Genomic DNA, 20151 nt, shown 5'->3' with positions numbered 1-20151 from the left:
CATCTCTATCAGCATTCTAGAATACAGGCTACAATAGAACACAGTGAAACATTGTAACCGAATGTAGTTCAGAATAGAACGTAATGTGACGTAATGTGATACAATGTAACAATAATACAAACGAGGAAGAGGATGACAGTTTTCAGGTTTTCACATCAGATTTTGGCGGAATGCTTATGTCCTTGTTTATTTATATATTTATTTTTATATCTTGAGACATTATATTTTATTTTAGGTTATTATTGTGATCATGTGATTCATTAGAGCACACAGACAAATGCATATCATTTTCATTTATTTTATCAAAACAATTTTTAATTCATCTTCACTTTTAAACTCAGACATGATTAAAAAAACTGAATGGCATGTGAAATTTACACCTGTCTATTTCCATCCTGCTAACAACATCATGCTGCAAAAAGCTGACCGTAACAACAAATGTCATAAATAACAACATAACAATCACAGACAATTTTGTTTGAATACACCAGTGACTGAACAAACTTTTGACAAAACATATCGGCAGGGCTCACCACTTCATTTTCCTCATGAATGGACCTGAGAGGTAAACAAATTTAGGTTTAGTTTAACATGTTTTAAAGATTGGAAAATCAAGAGAAGCAGATTGGGTTTGTGCAAAAGCATATGTGTATCACCTTGGATCTCTGATGTCCTCCGGCGGTTTCGAGGCATAGTGACGTCCGTTCTTGAGGAGGACTCAGGTGTTCTTAACACCTCCTCCAATCTGTCGTTTTCATCACTTTCCTGGTGAATCAACAGATAGCAGCTAAATTAACAAAATCTGAGTGATAAGTAAATGCTTGTTTTCATAATTTCATCCAGAATTGGGCTTCATTTACCTGTATTGGAGTTTGCTGATGTTTCCTTCTTGCTGCAGGAGTGTTGGGGCCTGGGCTTTCAGTTCCAGTCTTCTGTTTTTCCCGCTCTCTCTGCAAGAGGATAGCCTGCCGTATGGCCCTGTACTCCAGTGAAAAGTTACTTATGGTTTTACAGAAGTCCTCAGCTTTGGTTTCTCTCACCATAGCTCGGGAGTAGCCTAGGAATAGGAGGAAAGAGTGGAATCTAAAGAGAAAAAAATGATGAGGAAAACATAAGTCAACAATTTTTAACTGTTAATTAGAGCAACAGTAAGAAAGACAAAGGGCTGAACCTTACCAGACAATTTTATAATGGATGCTTTTGAAGCCTTTTTAAAATTACTTATTGTAACAGATTTAATCAATATTCACAATACTTCTATTGCTATCTCTTGCATTTCCTTTTCTATGCTCACACTACACATTCTGCAAATGTGAATGTATTTTTTATGTTACCAACTTTCAAAAAGCTTGCTTTTGCAGTTCTGTTGCTGTTTGTATGGAAGATTTAAAATGCCCGCATGAAAAAAAACAAACAAATAAAACAAAGAAATAAAAGTGAAATACGGTGCACTTTGTTATATGTATTTTCCTTTGATGTATGCATTTACTGTGTCAAAATTCAATGAAAAACATGTTGAAAGGACATTTTTTTTAGCTTTAATAATTAATAACTGGATGAATAATTTTCCATTGTGACATTTATTTTCCATATCACAAATCAAAACAACGCAGAAAGCAAAGTGAAGAGGTTTTTAGTGTTGTCCATCAGAGGGCAGTATATGCATATAATATTAAATACAAAGCACTGTTATTCCTTTCCATAATGAGGTGCAAGGGAACCTTTTCCTTTTTTGAGATGGAGACATATTGACCATGCCAAAATGTGACTGACTGGATCTTCTTTTGCAGAATTCTTACATAACAATGTGTGTTGTATTTCACTTTATATCTTTGACTAATTTTTAACATAGTGTTCAACATTTTTACATAGCTTGCAGCATAAACAGAAGTTTGTTTGAAATACCTGGCAGCTCAAGAGACATAAAAACAATGAAACCTAAAATAAAAGCAAGGGCAGCCTGGTGCAGGACAACATGATTAAAACTAATTTGGAAACACTACTGCTCCATAAATGTTTACACAAACATAGATGTTTAGCATACCTGTTGATAACCCGACGATGAACAGCTCTCAGGACCTTCAGCCTCTCCTCGTACTCTTTCAGGATTTTTGGCAGCCTACGACGAAGCGAACCATCCGGGGCCAAAGCTTCATCTTCTCCTCCCCCAACTCCTCCTCTCCTCTTCTCCCCTTTTCCCCCTTTCCTCTTATCATCAGCCTTGTCCAAAATCTTCAGCTGATCCCATGATGCTTTGCACATGGCCTCTAACTGGGCAAGGTTTGACTGGACTAAGGAGTAGTCACACTATAAAGATGAAAAAAAAGTGCATTTAGACAAACATATAGAATTAATGTTATATAATTAATTGGATCTCTAAGAGTAGAGTGGATACAAGTGGATTCACAGTGGTTTGATACTTATATCTATATTATTCTTGAACAAAGATTAATTCTGACTAAATTAAAATGCTGTTTTCAAATAGGATTGTATTTGGTCCAAGTTTTGACATTGTCTGGGCTCAAAATGAGTTGGAATCCGTGGTGACCTTTATTTCACCTTCTTTTTGTTATCCATATCCCAATAATCCTGCCTCAGACTGTGATGCAGAATATCAAATACACTCAGGAGACAAATACACACACACACACACACACACATTAGACACAACTACACACCTTGCCAGCTTTAGTAACAGCAGTGATGTCAGAGTAGAGGTCAGAGGATTGTGGGTAGAGCTGCAGCAGTAGCACACAGACGTGATGCAGTAGTGGCTGCCGAGAGTGTGTATCCCTCACCTGGGACAGCTTCCCCAGGTAACTCAACTCAAAACCACGGGCCTGGGCATATTTACAGTTGTTATGAGTATGTGGGGAAAAGACAAAAGCCTCACTATCATTCAAAAGTTCATTAAAAGATCAATAGCTTAAAGACGCCCAGCACACTCACCTTACATCCATTAAGAAAGTTACCAATTGCTAACACTGTAGCCAAAATACATCTAAAGGTCTGGCTGGCTGCTAGCTGCTCCATGGCTAACTTCAAATGGAAAAGAGGTTCAGCAATTTCCTGTTAAGAGGAGGGACACAGTTAGAGAACAGGGTGATGATTCATACAGACTAAGTGAGCCATCAAATCAGTGTGTTATTTTTAGGTGGCAACATCTTTGGTGATAAAAAAAAAGTCATTGCAATGATGTTTTTGCACCGTCAATGAAATGATGAAGGCAACACTGTGAATTGGATTTCGATGATGTGGTGTCTGTAGGTGGTACTATGGTGGTCATACTAATGCTAACGCTAGCTAGACCACCACCATTTTTTTGCTGGTTTTATTCCAATTGCAAATATACAGTTTACCCATAAAGAGTGTAGACTGAATCACTTTTGCATCACTTTAGCTTTATGAATGGATTTATATATATATATACTTAAGTGCAAAAACTACTTTCCATCTCATTCCATCGCATTTTCACCTCCACTCTCACTCACCCTTTCTAAGGAGTCATAGTCCAGAGCGAAGGCCCACAGCTGAAGCCTGGTGCTCAGATGAGGGATTTCCCCCAAAGTAAGGAGGCAGAGCTCGGCCGAGGCCAGAGGGGACTGGGGGTTCTGGGCCTTGGCCTCCTTAATCAGACAAAGTTCCTCCTCTGTTGGGGTTAGTGCTTGAAGCCGCTGTTTTAGAGGGAATGTGGAAAGACAATGCAGGATTATTCATGACTCATAAATGGGATGTTTTGCTGTTTCTCTCCTACATTGCATCATGCTCAGGTTTCCTTTTTGCATTAATAAAGAAATGGTAAAGATATCAAATTGCCTATCTGACAAAAGCAAACTTTGGAGGTTAATCAAATGATGAGGCTTAAAAATTCTGGAGGATGTGACCTTTACTGTACCTGAACGTCCTCTCTGTCCAGCACACTGCTGTCCATGCTGTATATAGCACGGGGGAGGAGGCGGGGAGGCGGCAGGCTGCTCAGGGCAATGGTTATGATGTTACTCCGCTTCATCCCCAACACTGAGACTGACGGCTGCTTCTGTGTTGAGAAGACGAATACCACCTTCATATTTGTCCTTTCAATATGAAGCTACAGTCAGGAAGTGGTTAGCTTAGCGAAGCATAAACACTGGAAACAGCAACAAACAGCTAGCCGATCTTTGTCGAAAAGTAACAACGTCTGCATACCAGCACTTCTAAAGCTCACTATTTAACGCGTTACAGGACAGCTCTTTGTCAAACTTTGCTGTTGGAGGATTTGATCTTCCATGCTCAAAACCCTCCTGATGTGAAGGCATCATTGGGCAACTATCAGGACATCTTAAACAGCCATTTTTTTTAATGATTATATAAACACATTGGGGAAACCTGATTTCCCAAAAGGGTTACATGTGAGAGCAAGAAAATGGAGGAAATAATGGCAACAGATGTATTACATTACTGACCTAATGAGGTAAAACTCAATAAACCTCAAATCCCAGCACTGTAGTTACACAATACTACCATATGAAGCACCTGCTTGGCTCACAGGTGCTTCATCAATCTGCGTTTTCTCAGAGAAAAAAACTGATTCTGCTAAATTTAGAAAAGAGACATCATTCTGTCTTATATTTCTTACCCGCTGTCCACAAACCACATTAAAGCAGCTGCTATTGCCCTTAGATTCAAACAGGTACTCCAGTCGGTTTGTATCCAAATTGACTGGCTCGAGCCTGGCCCAAATAGTCTGAGTCCCAAAGCGGGTCATCCTGGGAAGGGGAGCCAAACTGTGCAGTTCCCTCCAGTGGAGCTTCAAGGTGCGACATTTATTGATTGTACCTTTCGGGGAGTCCATGAACAAGGGTGGGGCAACAGGAGGAAGAGGAGGGGGAAGAGGAGGGGGTGCTGGAGGCACTTGGACACCCTTTGATGTTTCAGTGGTTGAATTGATCCCCTCATCTTCTGTGCTGTCTGCTCCCAGGTCTTCCTCATCCCAGAGGTCTGAGAAATCCAAGGTGTTGAGGCAGAGACGTGCAGCAGGTTTTAGGAATGAACTCCAGGATTGATCTAAATCCCAGGTCAGGGGGCTATCCCTGGTTTGGTCCGACTCCTTCATTGGACTTTCACAGCTGTCCTTGACTGAAATTCAGTAGCATTCACTTGACAAATAAGGTCACAATTTTTCCTTATCTTAAAAAAAAGATGACTCCTAAAAGCAAACTCCGTCTTCGTATCTGAAAATCCTCTCTGGATCGGTTTGGATGAACTGCATATTTGGTTTAGTGTCTGTTATGTTTGACACAGCAGCTAAACTTCATTCCTTCCTTGTCTCTTCTTCTCACTGTGCAGTTGGCAACCAACTCACCGACGCTCACAGGCATCTGAATGTCTGTGGATGCTCTGCCTCACTTTCTGGCCACAGAAGTGCATAACTCGCACTACCAAATCACAATCTTTGCACCACCTCTGGGTGTTCTCGCAGCACTGTAACCTGCAATTGCCTTGGGTGCAGTGTTTGTCCTTCAAATCAAAGTGGCGAGCTGAGTTTGATGCTTTGATCCAGGAGCTGACTGTTGTCTTGCGTGCGTGCCAGAAACCTGTTACCTCAGTCAAGAAGAAAGAATTTTATGAGTTTTGATAGGCTATGTTTAGTCCTGTGTCCAATTCTGGTGAGAAAATCCAAAGAACGCTTCTCTGCAGCCGTTCCAGATTATCCAAATGACGTGCTTCTGCAGCTATCCCTTGACTTCCATCTCTCTCTCCCCCCTCTCTTTCTCTCTCTCTCTCTCTCTCTCTCTTTCTGTAAATGATAGAGAGTGAGAGCAAAAGAGAGAGAGAGAGAGGTGCACTGGTCCGTTGGTGCATCAGTCTTGGTTTATTTGAGTTGCACCCTTTCCCTTAATTTCCTTATCAAGCCTGCATCTCCTGTTTGTATTGCTTCTTGTATATACACAAAACTCTATCTGCCTCTCAAGATCTGTTATTTCCCTCCTCTTCCACCCCCCCTTCTCCCCTGTGAGTACATAAATGAGCACAAATGACCAAACTTTGTCCTGCATCACTTTCATATTACATGCAACACAGTGGACAACATATCAGCATAAGTACAGTATTGGTTTCATTGTAAGTATGTGAAACATTACCCTAAAAAACTAATTAATCTGCAGAGAGAATGATTATGGACAGTCGTGCATAAGAAGCAGTGCTGACATCATCTTTAAACGGATGAAATATTCTTTAATAAAACATTACAGAGTGCAGAGCAACAGTTGCAAAAACATTACAGCCTAACTGGGTGAAACTAATGGGAATCAAACAACGTTGTAAGGAAATATCTTTCAATCCTGAAAGGTCTATAAACTCTGCAGCAATGCTCCAAAGCATACAGTATACGGTTTTGTTCATAGGGGTCATTTGCATGGTCGACATGCAGCCTTAATGAGGATCCCTCCCTCGGCCATTAGGTCTCCCCTAATTACACTTTATCTTGTTCAGTGGCCCTGCTGTCTGGAGGCGGCAGTGGGGCTCATGGGACATTTAGGCCAAAATGAGCTCTATTTGGAAAGCTCCTCTCAACATTTATTTATCGACAGGTTTCCAAGCATGCGGCAAAGGAGGATTTAGATGGTGAATTTCCTTTTTCAGCATTATTATTTGGATATTTTATAATCCATCAACCAGTGCCAACCAGTGTTTATTGAAATACATGCAAATGAAGATTAATCCAAATTTTACCAAGATGTTTGGAGCTAAATACCAGGCATATTCTTCATTAACCTGGCTTTGCAGTAGTGATGATATGGCGCATTTACTAAAACAGACAGATTTCCCTGTGGGAACAGACGTTTCCGGGTGATTTCCTTTGATGAAACTGCCCTGGGACTTCCGAGTTTTTATGTCTATGTGTGTGTATGTGTGTGTGTGTGTGTTTTTTTTTGGCTGTATATTTTAATGTTTGTGTCTTTTTTTTATCTCTTTCTCCCTCTGTCCCACCACCACATGTACTGAAAGTAGTCCAACTCATTCTGGGCACAAGATAAATATCAGTGCAAAAATGGTGTGTACAGTAATTACTCCCAGTTTGCTTTGAAATTATTAACGGTTACAGGTCGTTAAGGTCGGAAGCCAGGGTTTGGATTTTCCCTATAAAGATAATTTTGGAACTGGGAAACTGATACATCAATCCAATTACATAAAGTGGAGAGTTTTCAGTTTGGCCACAGGCAGTTTTGTGAGATTTGTGTATGGGCCTAATAATGAGAGGACTTTTTGTTGTGCATTTTATGTGCTAGTATGGATGATCATTCGATTTTAACTCAATGCAATAGTTGTGCCTTTCCACCACCAAGTCCAATTTATTGCAGAAGATAAGATGAGTTGTGCTTTAAGCTTTTCATGAGTCTCTATAAATATTTCATGGCAAGATCTTGAATTCATTTGAAACCACTCAACACACACCTTTGAATGTGCACCATTTGTCTCTAAGCAACTAAACATCTCATTTTCCCGAAAGACAATTACATACTGGTGTACCACACTGCTATGCGCCGACCATTTATTGCAACAATGCAGTGGCAGTTGTGACCGGCAATGGTATGAACGTAGGCTGCCTCCTTTGGACCCAATGATTGGGGGTTTCAAAAAACCACTTTCCACATGATCCAGAGGTGAGAACCAAGCCAGAGATGGTAAGTAATGTCATGCAAGGCTTGATTACCAATAGTAATTGAGTATTTGTGAGTATGTGCCACTAAAGCATAATAACAATTAACATGATAAAGTCCTTAAGGAAGGTTCTTCTTTATTGCCAGATCTTGAGGCTTGTTCTGAAGAGAGTCCAAGTGTCAAAGTCTACTTTTAAAGGGCCGGTGTGTACGATTTAGTGGCATCTAGCATTGAGGTTGCAGATTGCAACCAACTGAATACCCCTCCCGTCCCCCTCTCCTTCCAAGCATATAAGAGAACCTAAGGTGGCTGCGAAACTTGCATAAAAACACCAAAGGCCTTCTCTAGAGCCCTTGTTTGGTTTGTCTGTTCTGGGCTACTGTAGAAACATCAACAACATGGTGGCCTCCTTGGAAGGGGACCTGCTCCCTATTTAGATATAAAAGGCTCATTCCAAGGTAATCATGGGATTATACACTAATTAAAACATACTTATATTATATTTCATTTCTGCCAAATCTGTTCTGCTAGATGCCACTAAATCTCACACACTGGTCCTTTAAAACCTTGAGTATTTCAGGTTTGCATATTTCAAATAGTTTGCATTTTCCTAAATTTGTGTTTAATCCAAATAACACACAGCAAATCTGGAGCCAGATACTGTTCCAGATTTACAGCCATGACAATATGACTCTCTTGCTGTTCATATTTGTTGCTTAGAATGTGTGACGTCTAGTTGATAAGCAACCTGCATTTTAGTTAGCTCCATTATCTTTCATAAATATATATGGATAGAAATATACATTGAATAGAATTGAACGTAGAATTGTTTACTTTGTTTATTTTTATTCATAATACATATGTCTTATACTTTTATTCACTTGACAAATAAATATGTTTTTCACAATGATATTTTGAATTACATTTAGATTAATACACATTTTCTCTATAACTGCTGAGTGTCTGTTTGATCTCGATGTTCAATAAAATAGTGAACCTTAACTTCCACTTTCTCCAATACTGCTTTTATTTTGATAGCTCTAAACGGAAGTCCCTCCTGGCGCTTTCCGCGCTCCCGCGATGTTTTGGGAACGCTCGGTCGGTGTCCCGGCGAGCGGCGGCGCGCACCTCCCGGACTGTAGCTGCCTGTCATCGCTCGAGCTGACATCACACACAGGATTTGCTACAATGTCAAACATCCACAAGCAGCAGCGCGAGCTCATGGCTTCCCCGCGCCACAATGAGAAGCATCGCCGCGTGCTCCTGCTCATTCTCTAAATACCAAACTCCAGTTACCTTTTATGGGCTTTAATACATGTTCGACAGGATGCGTTTAAGGTAAGATGCGTTACTCTGTTCTTTTTTTATGATCTCTTTGACTTATTTTTGTTTTTACGTAGATGTCTAATTGAAAATCATTCTGTGTGTTTGAATCATCAGTAAACATGAAATTCTAATGTTGACAGCATCTTTTCCCTTCTCATCTTTATGTGAAAAGTTGTCCGGCTCTCACATTGATTGTCGTAGGTTATTACGTAACGGGAGTGCGGACAGACACTGCCGAGCAGATGTGCCGCGATGACAAATCTCTGATATTAATACGACCCCACTTCTTGCGTTAATACAGCATCATTTGTAACACCAAGTTATTTCTTCACTGTAAGGAAAAAGAAGAAGAAGAAAACTTGAAATTATTAGTTCATAATCCTCCACATTTTAGGGGGGGACAAGCGTTTATATGGGAACTGTAGAATTAATGCGTCTATGACGTCAGTTTAAAAAAAGAGACTTTACTGTGAGTCCGTAGGTCGTTTCAGTGACTTTCCATATATTTTGACAATAAAATCTACTGTATGTTCTGACACTTTACTTGTGGTGACACTAAGTATTTATAGCCTTTATTAATTTATCTTTGCAAACCAGTGATGGTATTGACTGACTATCGATCACGGTTAGAGTTGCAACCCGATTCGATCGACGGAAAATGAATCGTCAACTATTTCGATAATCGCTGAATCGTTTTGAGTCATTTCTGTAAAGAAATTCTCAGATTACAGCTTCTCAAATCTGAATATTTCCTTGTTTCGTTAGTCGGCTATGACAGTAAACTGAATATCTTTGGGTTGCGGACTGTTGGTCAGGACAAATGAAGACATTTGAGGACGTCACCTTGGGCTCTGGGAAACAGTATAATCAACATTTCTCACCATCATCTGACATTTCATAGACCCTACAACTAATTGATTAATTGAGAAAAGAGTCCACCAATTAATCAATAATGAAAATAATTGTTAGTTGCAGTTGCTGTAATTAGGAGTATGTATTTAGTTACCACGCAAGGCAGCTGGATCATGTGAGAATCCATCTTGTCAGACTTCAAGTTTCGCGCTTGTGGCCGAACCAACAGAGGTTCGGCCCAATCAGGGTCTTATGAGGAACTACTGTCAGCTACAGGCTCGGTTTAGGTGCGATAACAGCGAGAAATTAGCCCGTGATAGACAGATGGTTCATCCAATCGCTAGCCAAGTATGTTTTTTTGAAAGCGCCTGCCCTTTTCCAAACAGTTTCCAAGGACGACTTCTCAGATGGTTCTGTGTAACAAACCATCTGGCACGTCAGGTTATGTATTTAGAAAGGGCTAGGCAATATGATCTGAAATCACAATTAGTATCATTATATTAACAATAATATTTGCAACCATTTTCTAATAAGGCACCTTCTATAAAGGGGATTTATTAATGGTTAATGTCACGCTGGAGAAGAACACCAGCTAAAGAGATTTTACTCAATATTAATATATAACAATCAATAAAGCACTACTAAATGATTTATTATACATTAATTAAGCCACAACTAATAAACACTGTACTGAATATTTATCTGATACAGACATATGTAGTGCAAAATTACATCTACAACGATGAGACTGAGGTTCCACAAAACATCTCTAAAGCGTTAAACAAATCCTTACATGACTCATTTTTTTCATTTTTAATTACAGCTTTCTCAGGGTCATTAATTTGGACGACATAATATCATCATCATTTTCAGAGAGCTCCAGTCTGACTCACAATGTAAAACAATAAACAAGCCCCCTCAACCGTCAGTGTCAGGTCATGACAACATTTGTGTGTTGTTTATGTGGCCAGCAGGTCTATGTGAGCGTGTGAGCCAGGTCAGAGGTCATGCTGCGGAGGGAATCTGACTCCCACGGCCTCTTTTCCTCCGGAGAGACATCTGACAATGACTGTGAGGTGAGGTCGTTTTATATTTATAACTGTGACTCGCATACCTCAGGAATGTGACATAAAAATTGACTTTAATTACATTTTGTTACATCTGGTGAGCAGGTAATAGAGGTCTTTTAATTATTAACTCGGATTTTATTCACTCCTTTGACTGAATCATGGATTTTTCAGCCTCCGTAACTCAAATGTCTGGCCGGTACCAGTCAACCATCCTCCCCTGTTGAGCAGCTAAAAACCCTGAGTGGGTGGGGAAAAAGGTTAAAAGCCAGAAATCTCATCACTGAGCCACCGACAGTGACGCATGATATTAAAACTTTCGTTGATGATATTTGACAATCGATCATCTCCGTGTTCATTCCACATTATACTCTTTCATTACATCTGTTATTATACTGTTTTGGTGATTTCTGATGGACATGCAGATGTCTCAAAATGCTGTTTTTTGTTCTTTAGGGAAGTTTCAATCTCACTTATTTGACCTTTAACTGTAATAAATGCCCACAAAAACCTACTTTGTGTGTTAGAATAGTCAATCATCAATTATTTTGCTAATCGATTAAGCCGTTTTCCAAGCAGAGATGCCAAACATTTGATGGTTCCAGCTTCTTATACGTAAAGATTTGTTGTTTTCCCTTTTCATGTATGACTGTTAATAGAGTTGGTTTGTCAGACAAATATAACACGTTGTCATTGCCTCCGAAATATTGAGTGAATGCCATTTTTTCCACTATTTTTTTAAAAATTTCATTGACTAAATGATTAGACAACTAATTGGGAAAATAAGCGTTAGTTGTAGACCTTGTTAGAAGAGACATGGATGGATAAGACAGCGGGCAGGTCGGCTAAGAGGTGCAATGTCAAAATGATTTGAGATGAGAGAGGTGTGCATAAAACTTAATAAAGGAGGGAGGATTGAGTGGGTTAAAAGTAGGATCAGAGTATTTAACGTAGGCTGGGGAGGGAAACAGGTGAGACGAACAGATAAGGACGGGTTAAGCGGGTATAACTTTAGCTATTAACTCCGTGATATAAACGTGTGCGTCACTCTTTGTCCTTTACTTACCTTGTTAATTTGGTGCCGGCTGAAGATAAAAGGACCGAGCGGCTTCGAAAAAGTCAATAGATCACATCTTTTCATCCTCTCTTCCTCTGTTTTTCTATCTCTCAGATGGAGGCGAGTTGTGGAGAGGTAGATGTCGTGTGTCTGTGCGAGGCCGGTCCCTGTACACTTTATTCAGAAGCACACACGCCTACGCCGGTGAGTACTCAGGCTTACCACTTAAGTGTCTGTGGCCATCGCTCAACCCGCTCAGATCAGAGTGTTTCTTCATCTGTAATAGCGCTTTAAATACATGCCTTTAACTTCTTGCTGATCCCTCCATCTCTCCATCACCCACCTTTGTTCTTTACTGTATATTTTACTGTACAATCCACAGAACTGTGAAGTTGTCACTTTGTATTCTTTTAATGTTGTGAAGTAAATCAGTCTCTGCTTTCTTCGACTTCTTCTCCTCACTTTCTGCTCTCAGGACACACTACTGTGTGAACACTGTGGAAAAAACAGAGTAATGATAACCAGGTACTCTGAGGGATACGGCACAGAGGTAATGTCCGAGGGCATATATGTGTTTCTTTATGTCTTGACAAGCTGCTTAGTTCTGACAGTTACAGAGTGTTGTATCTGGAGGTGAAACTATTTATTTTAGGAAACTATTTATTCACTGAATTCACAGAAAATGTGCTATATCGTCATATGTATCGTTATTAGGAAATGAGATTTTGGTCATATCACACAGCCCTGTGTGAGACATGCATGACTAATGCCAGTGTTCATTATATGTAGAGTAGATTTCTGCTTCGAAAGGTTAGCCTCAAAACTTTATTATGGGGTTAAAGAGCCAATTTGGAATCAAAATGTACTTTTTAAAAATGTTATAAAAGTAAGAAATTTTAAAGGGAGTATTGTACAGTGTTTTGAGTCCTTGGGAAATAGAAATCACCTTACAATTTTTGGACTGCGTATGGGTTTGGCACACTGATTGCTTAAGGAAACAATTTTTGAAACTTTTCGACACTATAGCTGCTGATAGATTTAGTGTAAATAAATAAATAAATTTAGAATAATGTGCAGCCGAAAACCTAACGAGCCTTGAATGTTTCCCCTCATAACTGTGTTCTCGTCAAGGGCGAAAAGCCTCCGAAAAGCCTCAGAAAAGCCTCTGAAAGAGCGATTTAAACATGGGAGACTAATGAAATTCTTTTATGACCTGGTCACAAACAAACCTCAGAGAATGATAATGATCCTATGAGACATTGGATTGGGAGTAGATTTTCTGAAATCCCCATTATGCACCAGTGTATTTACTTCCCACTATTTGATTTAAAGGAATAGTTCCAAAATGTAAAAACGACAAGTTGTGATTTTACAGGGGGTTATGTGTTACTATTTCATGCCCGGGTGTAGTGACTGGAGTCTCTGCTGGTTGCCTGGCAACCTCACTGTGATGTCAAGACCTATTTAGTGTACAGGCATGAGAGTGGTATTGATCTTCTCATCAAACTCTCTGCCAAAAAGCGAATAAGCGTAGTTCCCAAAATGTTGAGCTATTTCTATAAGTCACGAAATTGTGAGTGTAAAATATATGCTCAGTATAGAACCCCTAAATGTTCCCAGTGTGGAACGAAAAATGCAGCGTTCATGGTATATACTCCTTTTTGTTAAAAATTCCACAATGCAATGCCTTGCCTTTGTAGGGTTTGAAGTATACAGTATTATTGCCAATAAATGATACTGAGTTTTAGTAAATTATACTTACTTTGAGGACACAAACACACTCCAAGGCACTCTCTTTTAAAGCAATTAAAATGCCTTTATTGTCATGGCATGGTCATATTGGACTTTTAAAACAACAGCAGCAAGCCTTCATCAGGGAGTCAAACAGATCTCATGAAACATCTGGCCCTCATCTAATAGTATTCCACCAAAAGGAATCTTCAACTTGGACTTGTGTAGACATATACAAACTCCAACAGATGGCGTCGTTTTGACCCACAGTATTCATCAAAGCTGAATCAAAGAGCAAAATAGTGAAAGAAGTTCACTATGTTGCTCTTTAATTGAGCTTTGATGAATACTGTGGGTCAAAACGACGCCATCTGCTGGAGTTTCTATATGTCTACACCCTCTCTAGGCCACAGCGCCATGTCCAAGTAGAATTGGTGGAATACAACTAGATAAGGGTCAGTTTCATGAGATCTGTTTGACTCCCTGACAAAGGCTTGATGCAATATGTCGGAATATTGTTTTAAAAGTCTAATATGGCCATGCCATGACAATAAAAGCATTTCAATTGCTTTAAAAGGAAGTGCCTTGGAGTTTTCTTGTATTTTTGTGTCTACATGTGTCTCTATCCAAAGAGCACCTCGAACAAACTCATTTTGGAGTCCGGGAAGTGCTCCTACCCAAACAGTTCTTACACTGAAGAATAAAAACATGTTTTTCTTTTAAAGTCTTCTCTTCATTTAAGCCAAACTTCTAAAATATTAAATCTCGTCTAAACACAGGCAGTCGCTGAGCTTTGTCTAAATAAAATACTGTATAAATTAGCAAAAAATATGATTCAAATGAGTGAATTTCTTACTTAAGAATAAGTAAACAAGAGTATGAATCTGACCAGACAATCAATCAATGCCAGCTTCCGATACTTTTAATACTCAGTGTTACATATTTTTGGTTGGTACCCAGAAAGTATTAAGGTTCAATGCCAAGCCCCATCTATCACTGACGCAAACTGATGATGATTCATAAATCTCAGTTGAATGTTTATCAATAATAAAAAAAAGTTGAGTTAAAATGATCATAGAAAACAACAAACTAAAAACATATGACACACAGCATTAATCACACATTAAAAGCACTTCTGAAAAGGTGAGTTTTGATTTGAACATGTACAGATCAGTTCAGTCTCGGATGTGTTTGGCGAGAGAGTTCCAGAGGGAGGGGGTAGCTATGGAGAAGGCTCTGTCGCCAGGTCCGGTGCTTGGTCCTGAGTGGTGGAGACAGGAAGTTGGCATCAAAGGAGCGGAGAGTGCGGGAGGGAGTGTGTGGTGGTGGAGCAGGTTTGGTGAGGTAGGAGGGGGGCCTGGTTATGGAAGGCTTTGTGATTGAGGAGAAGGACTTTGAATTGGATCTGTTGTTGGACAGGGAGCCAGTGGAGGTTCTGGAGGAAAGGGTTGATGTGGTCGCAGGAGTGGATGGGAAGGCGAGCAGCACAGTTCTAGACATACCGGAGTTTATTTACGACTTTGGATGATGTGCCATAAAGAATACTTTGCAGTAGTCAATGTGATGAAAGCATGGATCAATGTTTCGGCAGCAGAGAAGGAGAGTGATGGTCAGAGACGAGCTATGTTTTTTTAGGTGGAAGAAGGCATTTCTGGTGATTTGTTTGATGTAGTGTTCAAAGGGGAGGTTGCTGTCAAAAATGACTCAGGGTTGCGGATGTGTGGTGAGGGAGATGGAGTGGACTTAACGATGGTGGGGCAGAAGTAGTGAGTGGTTTTGATGAGGGATTTGGGGCCGATGATTATCATGTCTGATTTATCACAGTTGAGTTTGAGGAAGTTGGCTCACATCCATGATTTAATTTCTGTCAGGCGGTTGGTCAGGGTGGAGTGAGTTGCAGTGGCGATGGATTTAGTGAAGATGTAGAGCTGGACCTCATTGGCGTAGCAGTGGAAGTGGAAACCATGACGACGGATGAGATTATTATTATTTATTATTATGTAGAGAACTGTGTTTTCGGACACGACCCATGGATCTAAACAGTACTTATTATTAATTAATGGTAGTCTGTAAATACAGTACAGAGCTTAATGAATTCAGGCAATAGGAAGCAACCAGCACATTAATAGTCACTGAGCTCATTAGTCATGTGTAGAGGTGTCAGCTGATTCATGCCGAATAACAATGGTGATAATAAAAAGTGACGCATGAGCTAACTCACACAGACAAATGCCATCACCAAGTGTTGATGGTGGCAGTAGGTAGATGATTCACCGGGGCTGGTTAGCGTTTCACTCGAGAACTTCAAAATTGTGATGATAAAAGGCATTCAGATATTCCTGTGTACTGACATTTTTTTACTGTTTTTATACATATATGTTTTTATATTTGATCATATATGTAATTTATTTGCTTCACATGTTTTATACGTCTGCAGGAGGACTGTGTATTGTCTGACCCTCAGGGGGAGAGTGATGCAGATGCTGATATAGAGGATACAGACTGCAGGTGCTCACACTCACACACACGTGCTTCTTTACATACAATATCTCTCCGCTTGTAGGTTTTCCTGACCTTTCCTGCTTTTTAACTCGTTGCCTCAGACTCCAGGAGCCCGGTTCTCTCCAGCGAATCAGCTCACGGAGACGTAAGCGTCCGCGTGTGGCGCGGCAAGACACCACCGAGAGCGAAGACGATGGTGGGAGGAGTCACAGATCCCATCGCTGGAACCTCAGGCTAAGTCCTGACAGAGCACACAGCAGGACTATATTGGAGGTAGATAATGCAGCAAAGCAAAGACTAATTATTCGTTCTGTACATCTGCCCACCAAGGTACCGTTTCACAGTTATAGCTGCACTAGACTAGATTGTTATGTAAACACACAGATGTAGTGCAGCATAAAACAGGGCTGCAAAAGAAAATCTGTTCTTTGCTTATTGAGATACACGTGTTCAATTTTGCCGAACGAAATTCTCATGTTTCATATGGATGAAAGAGAGAACTGTCTTAACACTAATTAACAAGAGCAGGAGAGGTCGTTGTGTTTGGGTCTCATTATGTCTTTCCTCTTTATGTCTTTCAGGAGAGCATATCGCAGGTCAGGCCACTGGTCATCTGCCGGCCGAACGTGGAGAGGCAGAGGAATCCAGTCGAACTGTCTCGAGGCTCCAAATGTCTGATGTCTCTGTGGCCGTCGTCTCTCTCTCTCCCTCTGATCCTCCTCCTCTTGCTCCCTCTCTCGCTCTCCCTCGTCATTGTTATCATGTCCTTCCTCCTACCGTGGGCCAGCGCTTGACCCATCGTTTCTGTTTTTAAGTGAAGAGTTTCATTCCAAAAATTAGACAAAGTTCCACCCGCTCTTATAACGTAGAGGATTGCACAAATGGAAACAAATTATGGTGCTTTATAAAGGACAGTAGACTCACTTAAAGATGTTCTAATAGATTTGACCTTCCATATTTTAGAGATTCTGGGCCTCATGCAAGAACATTTTTGTATACTTAATCTTGCTTATCCTTAATCTTGCTTACTTTTTTCTTTTTTGCTCATAGAAGTGTTCCAAGTGGTTTGTGAGATTTCATCATCGTTATAAACGCTCTGAAAATTGCCATATTAGGCAAACCTTTTCTGCTCTTTTTATGTGCAAGTTTCATTTACAAAAATGTTACCAAAGAGTAAAAAGGAGGGGGAATTTCACACCGTGGAGCTTCATGACAAATTCAGTAGTTTCAGCAGTGATATTAGAGGATGTGGAACAATAAGAGAACACAATACAGCTGTCAACTGTAAAAAAAAAAAAAAAAAAAAAAGAAAAGTGTTCCATGACTTAGATTTGAGGCAGTCAAGGGGGATGTGAGAGTCACAAAAATTTTAGATATTTAAACTCCAAATTCAGAACTTCAGTTCTTAACTAATTCACTTAAGAATGAATCTGTTCATACGAGTGGTTCTTGGATGAGGCCCGTTGGAGTCTGAGATTTTTTTTTTCCTCCTAGAATATACTGAATCACATTTTGGAAGGATTTTAAAGATCTTAATCTTTGGCGACAGTTTGCCTTTTGGCTCCATGAACATTAGAAAAACACAGGTTTAAATATTAAAGTCTTGCATAGAGCATCTGTTAAAGCCACTCTGTATACGTTCATCCATTCATCAACTATACTGTATCTCACTCTCTCTCCGTGTCACTCTCTCGCCTCCTTGTTTGTAAAAATAGACCTCTCGTCTCGCTCCTTATACTAACGAGCCACAGGGGCGATGTGTGGGGAAAAGGTTTCAGGGCTGTGCAGGTAAACTCAAACAGGAAAATAACAGGCTCAAGGAAAATATTGAAACGACGATGCCGCTGAACTATGCAATTCCTCTGTTCCTACCGTGGCATCTTAACCGCTGTTAAGGAACGTCTCGTATGTCCTTTTCGTCTCGTCCACCTTCTTGGCCCCTTCCCTTTTCTCTCTGAGGAATATACTTTATGAATGCAGGGACTTAAGGTTCTAAAATAGAGCATGACCCAGTTTGAAAAGCAATAGCAGGAGAGATCGGATATAGCTCCCATCGTGTATGATGTACAGTACATCTGTTGGTTTAATGACTGGATTACATGTATTATTTTAGACTGATTTAAAAACAGGTGGATCCTGTAACTGTTTGGTCCTCTTCCTGGCTGCACTTAGCGTGTGTTTCTAGTAAAATAAGCTGACCTCAAATAAAATGAGCTTTATTGTAACTTAATTATGTTAAAGCAATTTAAACACTATTTCAGTCTTAAAGATGACACGTGTTATTATCATGTTTAAGAATTTTTATGTCTATGTTTGTGAGGTATTATTTAACAAAAGTGAGCTTGACAATCAGTCATGCTACTTATTCCGAGCTGAAATAACTGGAAAAAGCCATTTTGCCGTGGCTTCTCTGTACTGTATGTTTAATGTTATGTTGTTTTTGTATGCTTTTAAAGTTATGATTTCTTTTTTTTGTTTCTTTGTTTTCACACCACATTGAAATTGCTTGCATCCTTTTAGAGAAATGTTGATTCTAAATTAAGATCAGGGTGTACTTTATTAGATATTTTAATTCATGTTTAGGACCTTTTTCCTCTTCCAGCCTGTTTTGCCACCTTGAATTTTATTTGTGTGTATGTTCACCTCTGTGTTTCATGGGGCCATAGCAGTTCAATAAAACTAGATTGTATTTTGACTAAAAGTTTCCTTTATGCTATGTGATGGATGGTTTGTATGTGTGGTATAAAGGACATTTAAAATGAAATGACGATGCATCTTCTACCTCATTAACTATGAGAAGGAGAAGAAGGCCTTATGAACGCAGTCCCAGCAGTGCTTGCTGCTCTTGAGGAAAGGGCCTGAGGGGGAGGGTCCCATAACGAGGTTATAGCACTCTTCACTCCCCCTCTCGCTGCGTGCGTCGTCATGGTAACAATCAGGACTGCAGCAGAAACAGACTTTTCATAAGTAGATTGTGAGCTGCCTAGAGCGAAACGCTCTTGTAGGTGATAATGTGAGTACAGCAACATCTGCACATCTGCTGTGTTAAGTCGGGACCATGACCATGACGGTAAATAAACATGTTTAATTTGTTAATTAAAAGCTGTTCTGCTCCAGATCAACTTATGTTTTGTAATGTAGCTGTTATGGAAAAGTGTCATTTGTGCTCTTTGTCTCAAACGATATAAGCACCTATAACCAGAATGTCCCTAATATGCATATGTGCTCCAAGAAGTAAATTTAAAGGCTAAATTTATGGTGTAAAACCAGCTTGCAGGCAGGTGGACCTTTACAAACACAAACATTGTTACTACTCAGTCTGAAGAGAAATGCACCTCATCAGAATGATTCAAAACGTTGAATTCTTACATTGTGTGCTCAAGTTTTCTTCTGATTTAAATGCCTCCATCTTGTCTGTTTGCGTAGGTTTGAATAATAACCTGACTCACTTGTCTGCTTGTTTAAACCTCACCGTGTGTTCGTATGTGTGTGTGTGTGTGTGTGTGTGTGTGTGATGCCTAACACGTGAGTGGCTGTGAAAACAGCAGTCATTGTCCTCAGGTAGGAGTGTGTTTTAGAGTGATGCTGTTGCCCACCAGTTTCCTGTCCAGCACACCCACTCACAGTGCTTCATCTTCAAAGCTTTTCAATAGAAACTCACTGTGTGTTGACAAAATGAAGGTGTTGTTCCAGTGATCTTATTGGGCATTTGTGGGGTAAAATTGCAACAAAGCTTTAAGAGATCAGATATTCAACCAGAGGACTTGGGTTTGTACTTGATGGAAAAGAAAGTGGCTGCCCTGAAGTGTCAGACACTCTCTACCAACTGGCTCTACAGATGCTTGACCTCTGACCTCTGATGTGAACCATCCAACCTGCCCTCTTCCTTAATAAAATATAATTGGAGGAGAGCCACAGACAAATATCGTGTGTTCAAGCTCTATTTCAAAGGCATCTTACTTTTTCTCCAATTAT

The 20151-nt window shown here is 39.9% G+C and overlaps 2 protein-coding genes across 6 annotated transcripts; one reads left to right on the top strand and one right to left on the bottom strand.

The window, feature by feature from the left end:
* Window positions 1-269: 269 nt before the first annotated feature.
* Window positions 270-18139, bottom strand: si:ch211-63p21.2 (FH1/FH2 domain-containing protein 1). Of its 3 annotated transcripts, none has more exons than XM_067580831.1 (9): window positions 11953-12084; window positions 3896-4036; window positions 3492-3674; window positions 2950-3069; window positions 2679-2840; window positions 2045-2307; window positions 861-1083; window positions 657-765; window positions 270-558 (listed from the first exon to the last, which is right to left on the bottom strand). In XM_067580831.1, the coding sequence occupies exons 1-9, from the start codon at window positions 12025-12027 to the stop codon at window positions 530-532; spliced, it is 1305 nt and encodes a 434-aa protein (XP_067436932.1). In that variant the 5' UTR covers window positions 12028-12084; the 3' UTR covers window positions 270-529. The 3 variants fall into 3 exon arrangements, with proteins under 3 accessions (XP_067436932.1, XP_067436931.1, XP_067436933.1); XM_067580830.1 differs by lacking the exon at window positions 11953-12084 and adding an exon at window positions 4616-5860; XM_067580832.1 differs by lacking the exon at window positions 11953-12084 and adding an exon at window positions 18049-18139 and having other exon boundaries at window positions 271-558.
* si:ch211-63p21.1 (uncharacterized) lies at window positions 8564-18940 on the top strand. Of its 3 annotated transcripts, none has more exons than XM_067580848.1 (7): window positions 8566-8979; window positions 10794-10895; window positions 12058-12147; window positions 12419-12493; window positions 16112-16182; window positions 16278-16449; window positions 16758-18940. In XM_067580848.1, the coding sequence occupies exons 2-7, from the start codon at window positions 10827-10829 to the stop codon at window positions 16968-16970; spliced, it is 690 nt and encodes a 229-aa protein (XP_067436949.1). In that variant the 5' UTR covers window positions 8566-8979; window positions 10794-10826; the 3' UTR covers window positions 16971-18940. The 3 variants fall into 3 exon arrangements, with proteins under 3 accessions (XP_067436950.1, XP_067436949.1, XP_067436948.1); XM_067580847.1 differs by having other exon boundaries at window positions 8567-8979; window positions 10791-10895; XM_067580849.1 differs by lacking the exon at window positions 10794-10895 and having other exon boundaries at window positions 8564-8979.
* Window positions 18941-20151: the final 1211 nt, after the last annotated feature.

This window comes from Thunnus thynnus, chromosome 22 (assembly GCF_963924715.1).
Source record: "Thunnus thynnus chromosome 22, fThuThy2.1, whole genome shotgun sequence".
NCBI classification, from domain to species: domain Eukaryota; kingdom Metazoa; phylum Chordata; class Actinopteri; order Scombriformes; family Scombridae; genus Thunnus; species Thunnus thynnus.
Note: the sequence above shows the minus strand (reverse complement) of the source record. Positions and strands in the feature narration are given on the sequence as shown.

Coding starts and splice junctions, on each gene's coding strand:
- si:ch211-63p21.2 (XM_067580830.1), bottom strand. CDS start 5,092: ATGAAGGAGTCGGACCAAACCAGGGATAGCCCCCTGACCTGGGATTTA. Junction 3,675..3,895: donor TGGACAGAGAGGACGTTCAG/GTACAGTAAAGG, acceptor CCTCTAAAACAG/CGGCTTCAAGCACTAACCCC. Junction 559..656: donor GAGGACATCAGAGATCCAAG/GTGATACACATA, acceptor TTTACCTCTCAG/GTCCATTCATGAGGAAAATG.
- si:ch211-63p21.1 (XM_067580848.1), top strand. CDS start 10,827: ATGCTGCGGAGGGAATCTGACTCCCACGGCCTCTTTTCCTCCGGAGAG. Junction 12,494..16,111: donor CTGAGGGATACGGCACAGAG/GTAATGTCCGAG, acceptor ATACGTCTGCAG/GAGGACTGTGTATTGTCTGA. Junction 16,450..16,757: donor ACAGCAGGACTATATTGGAG/GTAGATAATGCA, acceptor TATGTCTTTCAG/GAGAGCATATCGCAGGTCAG.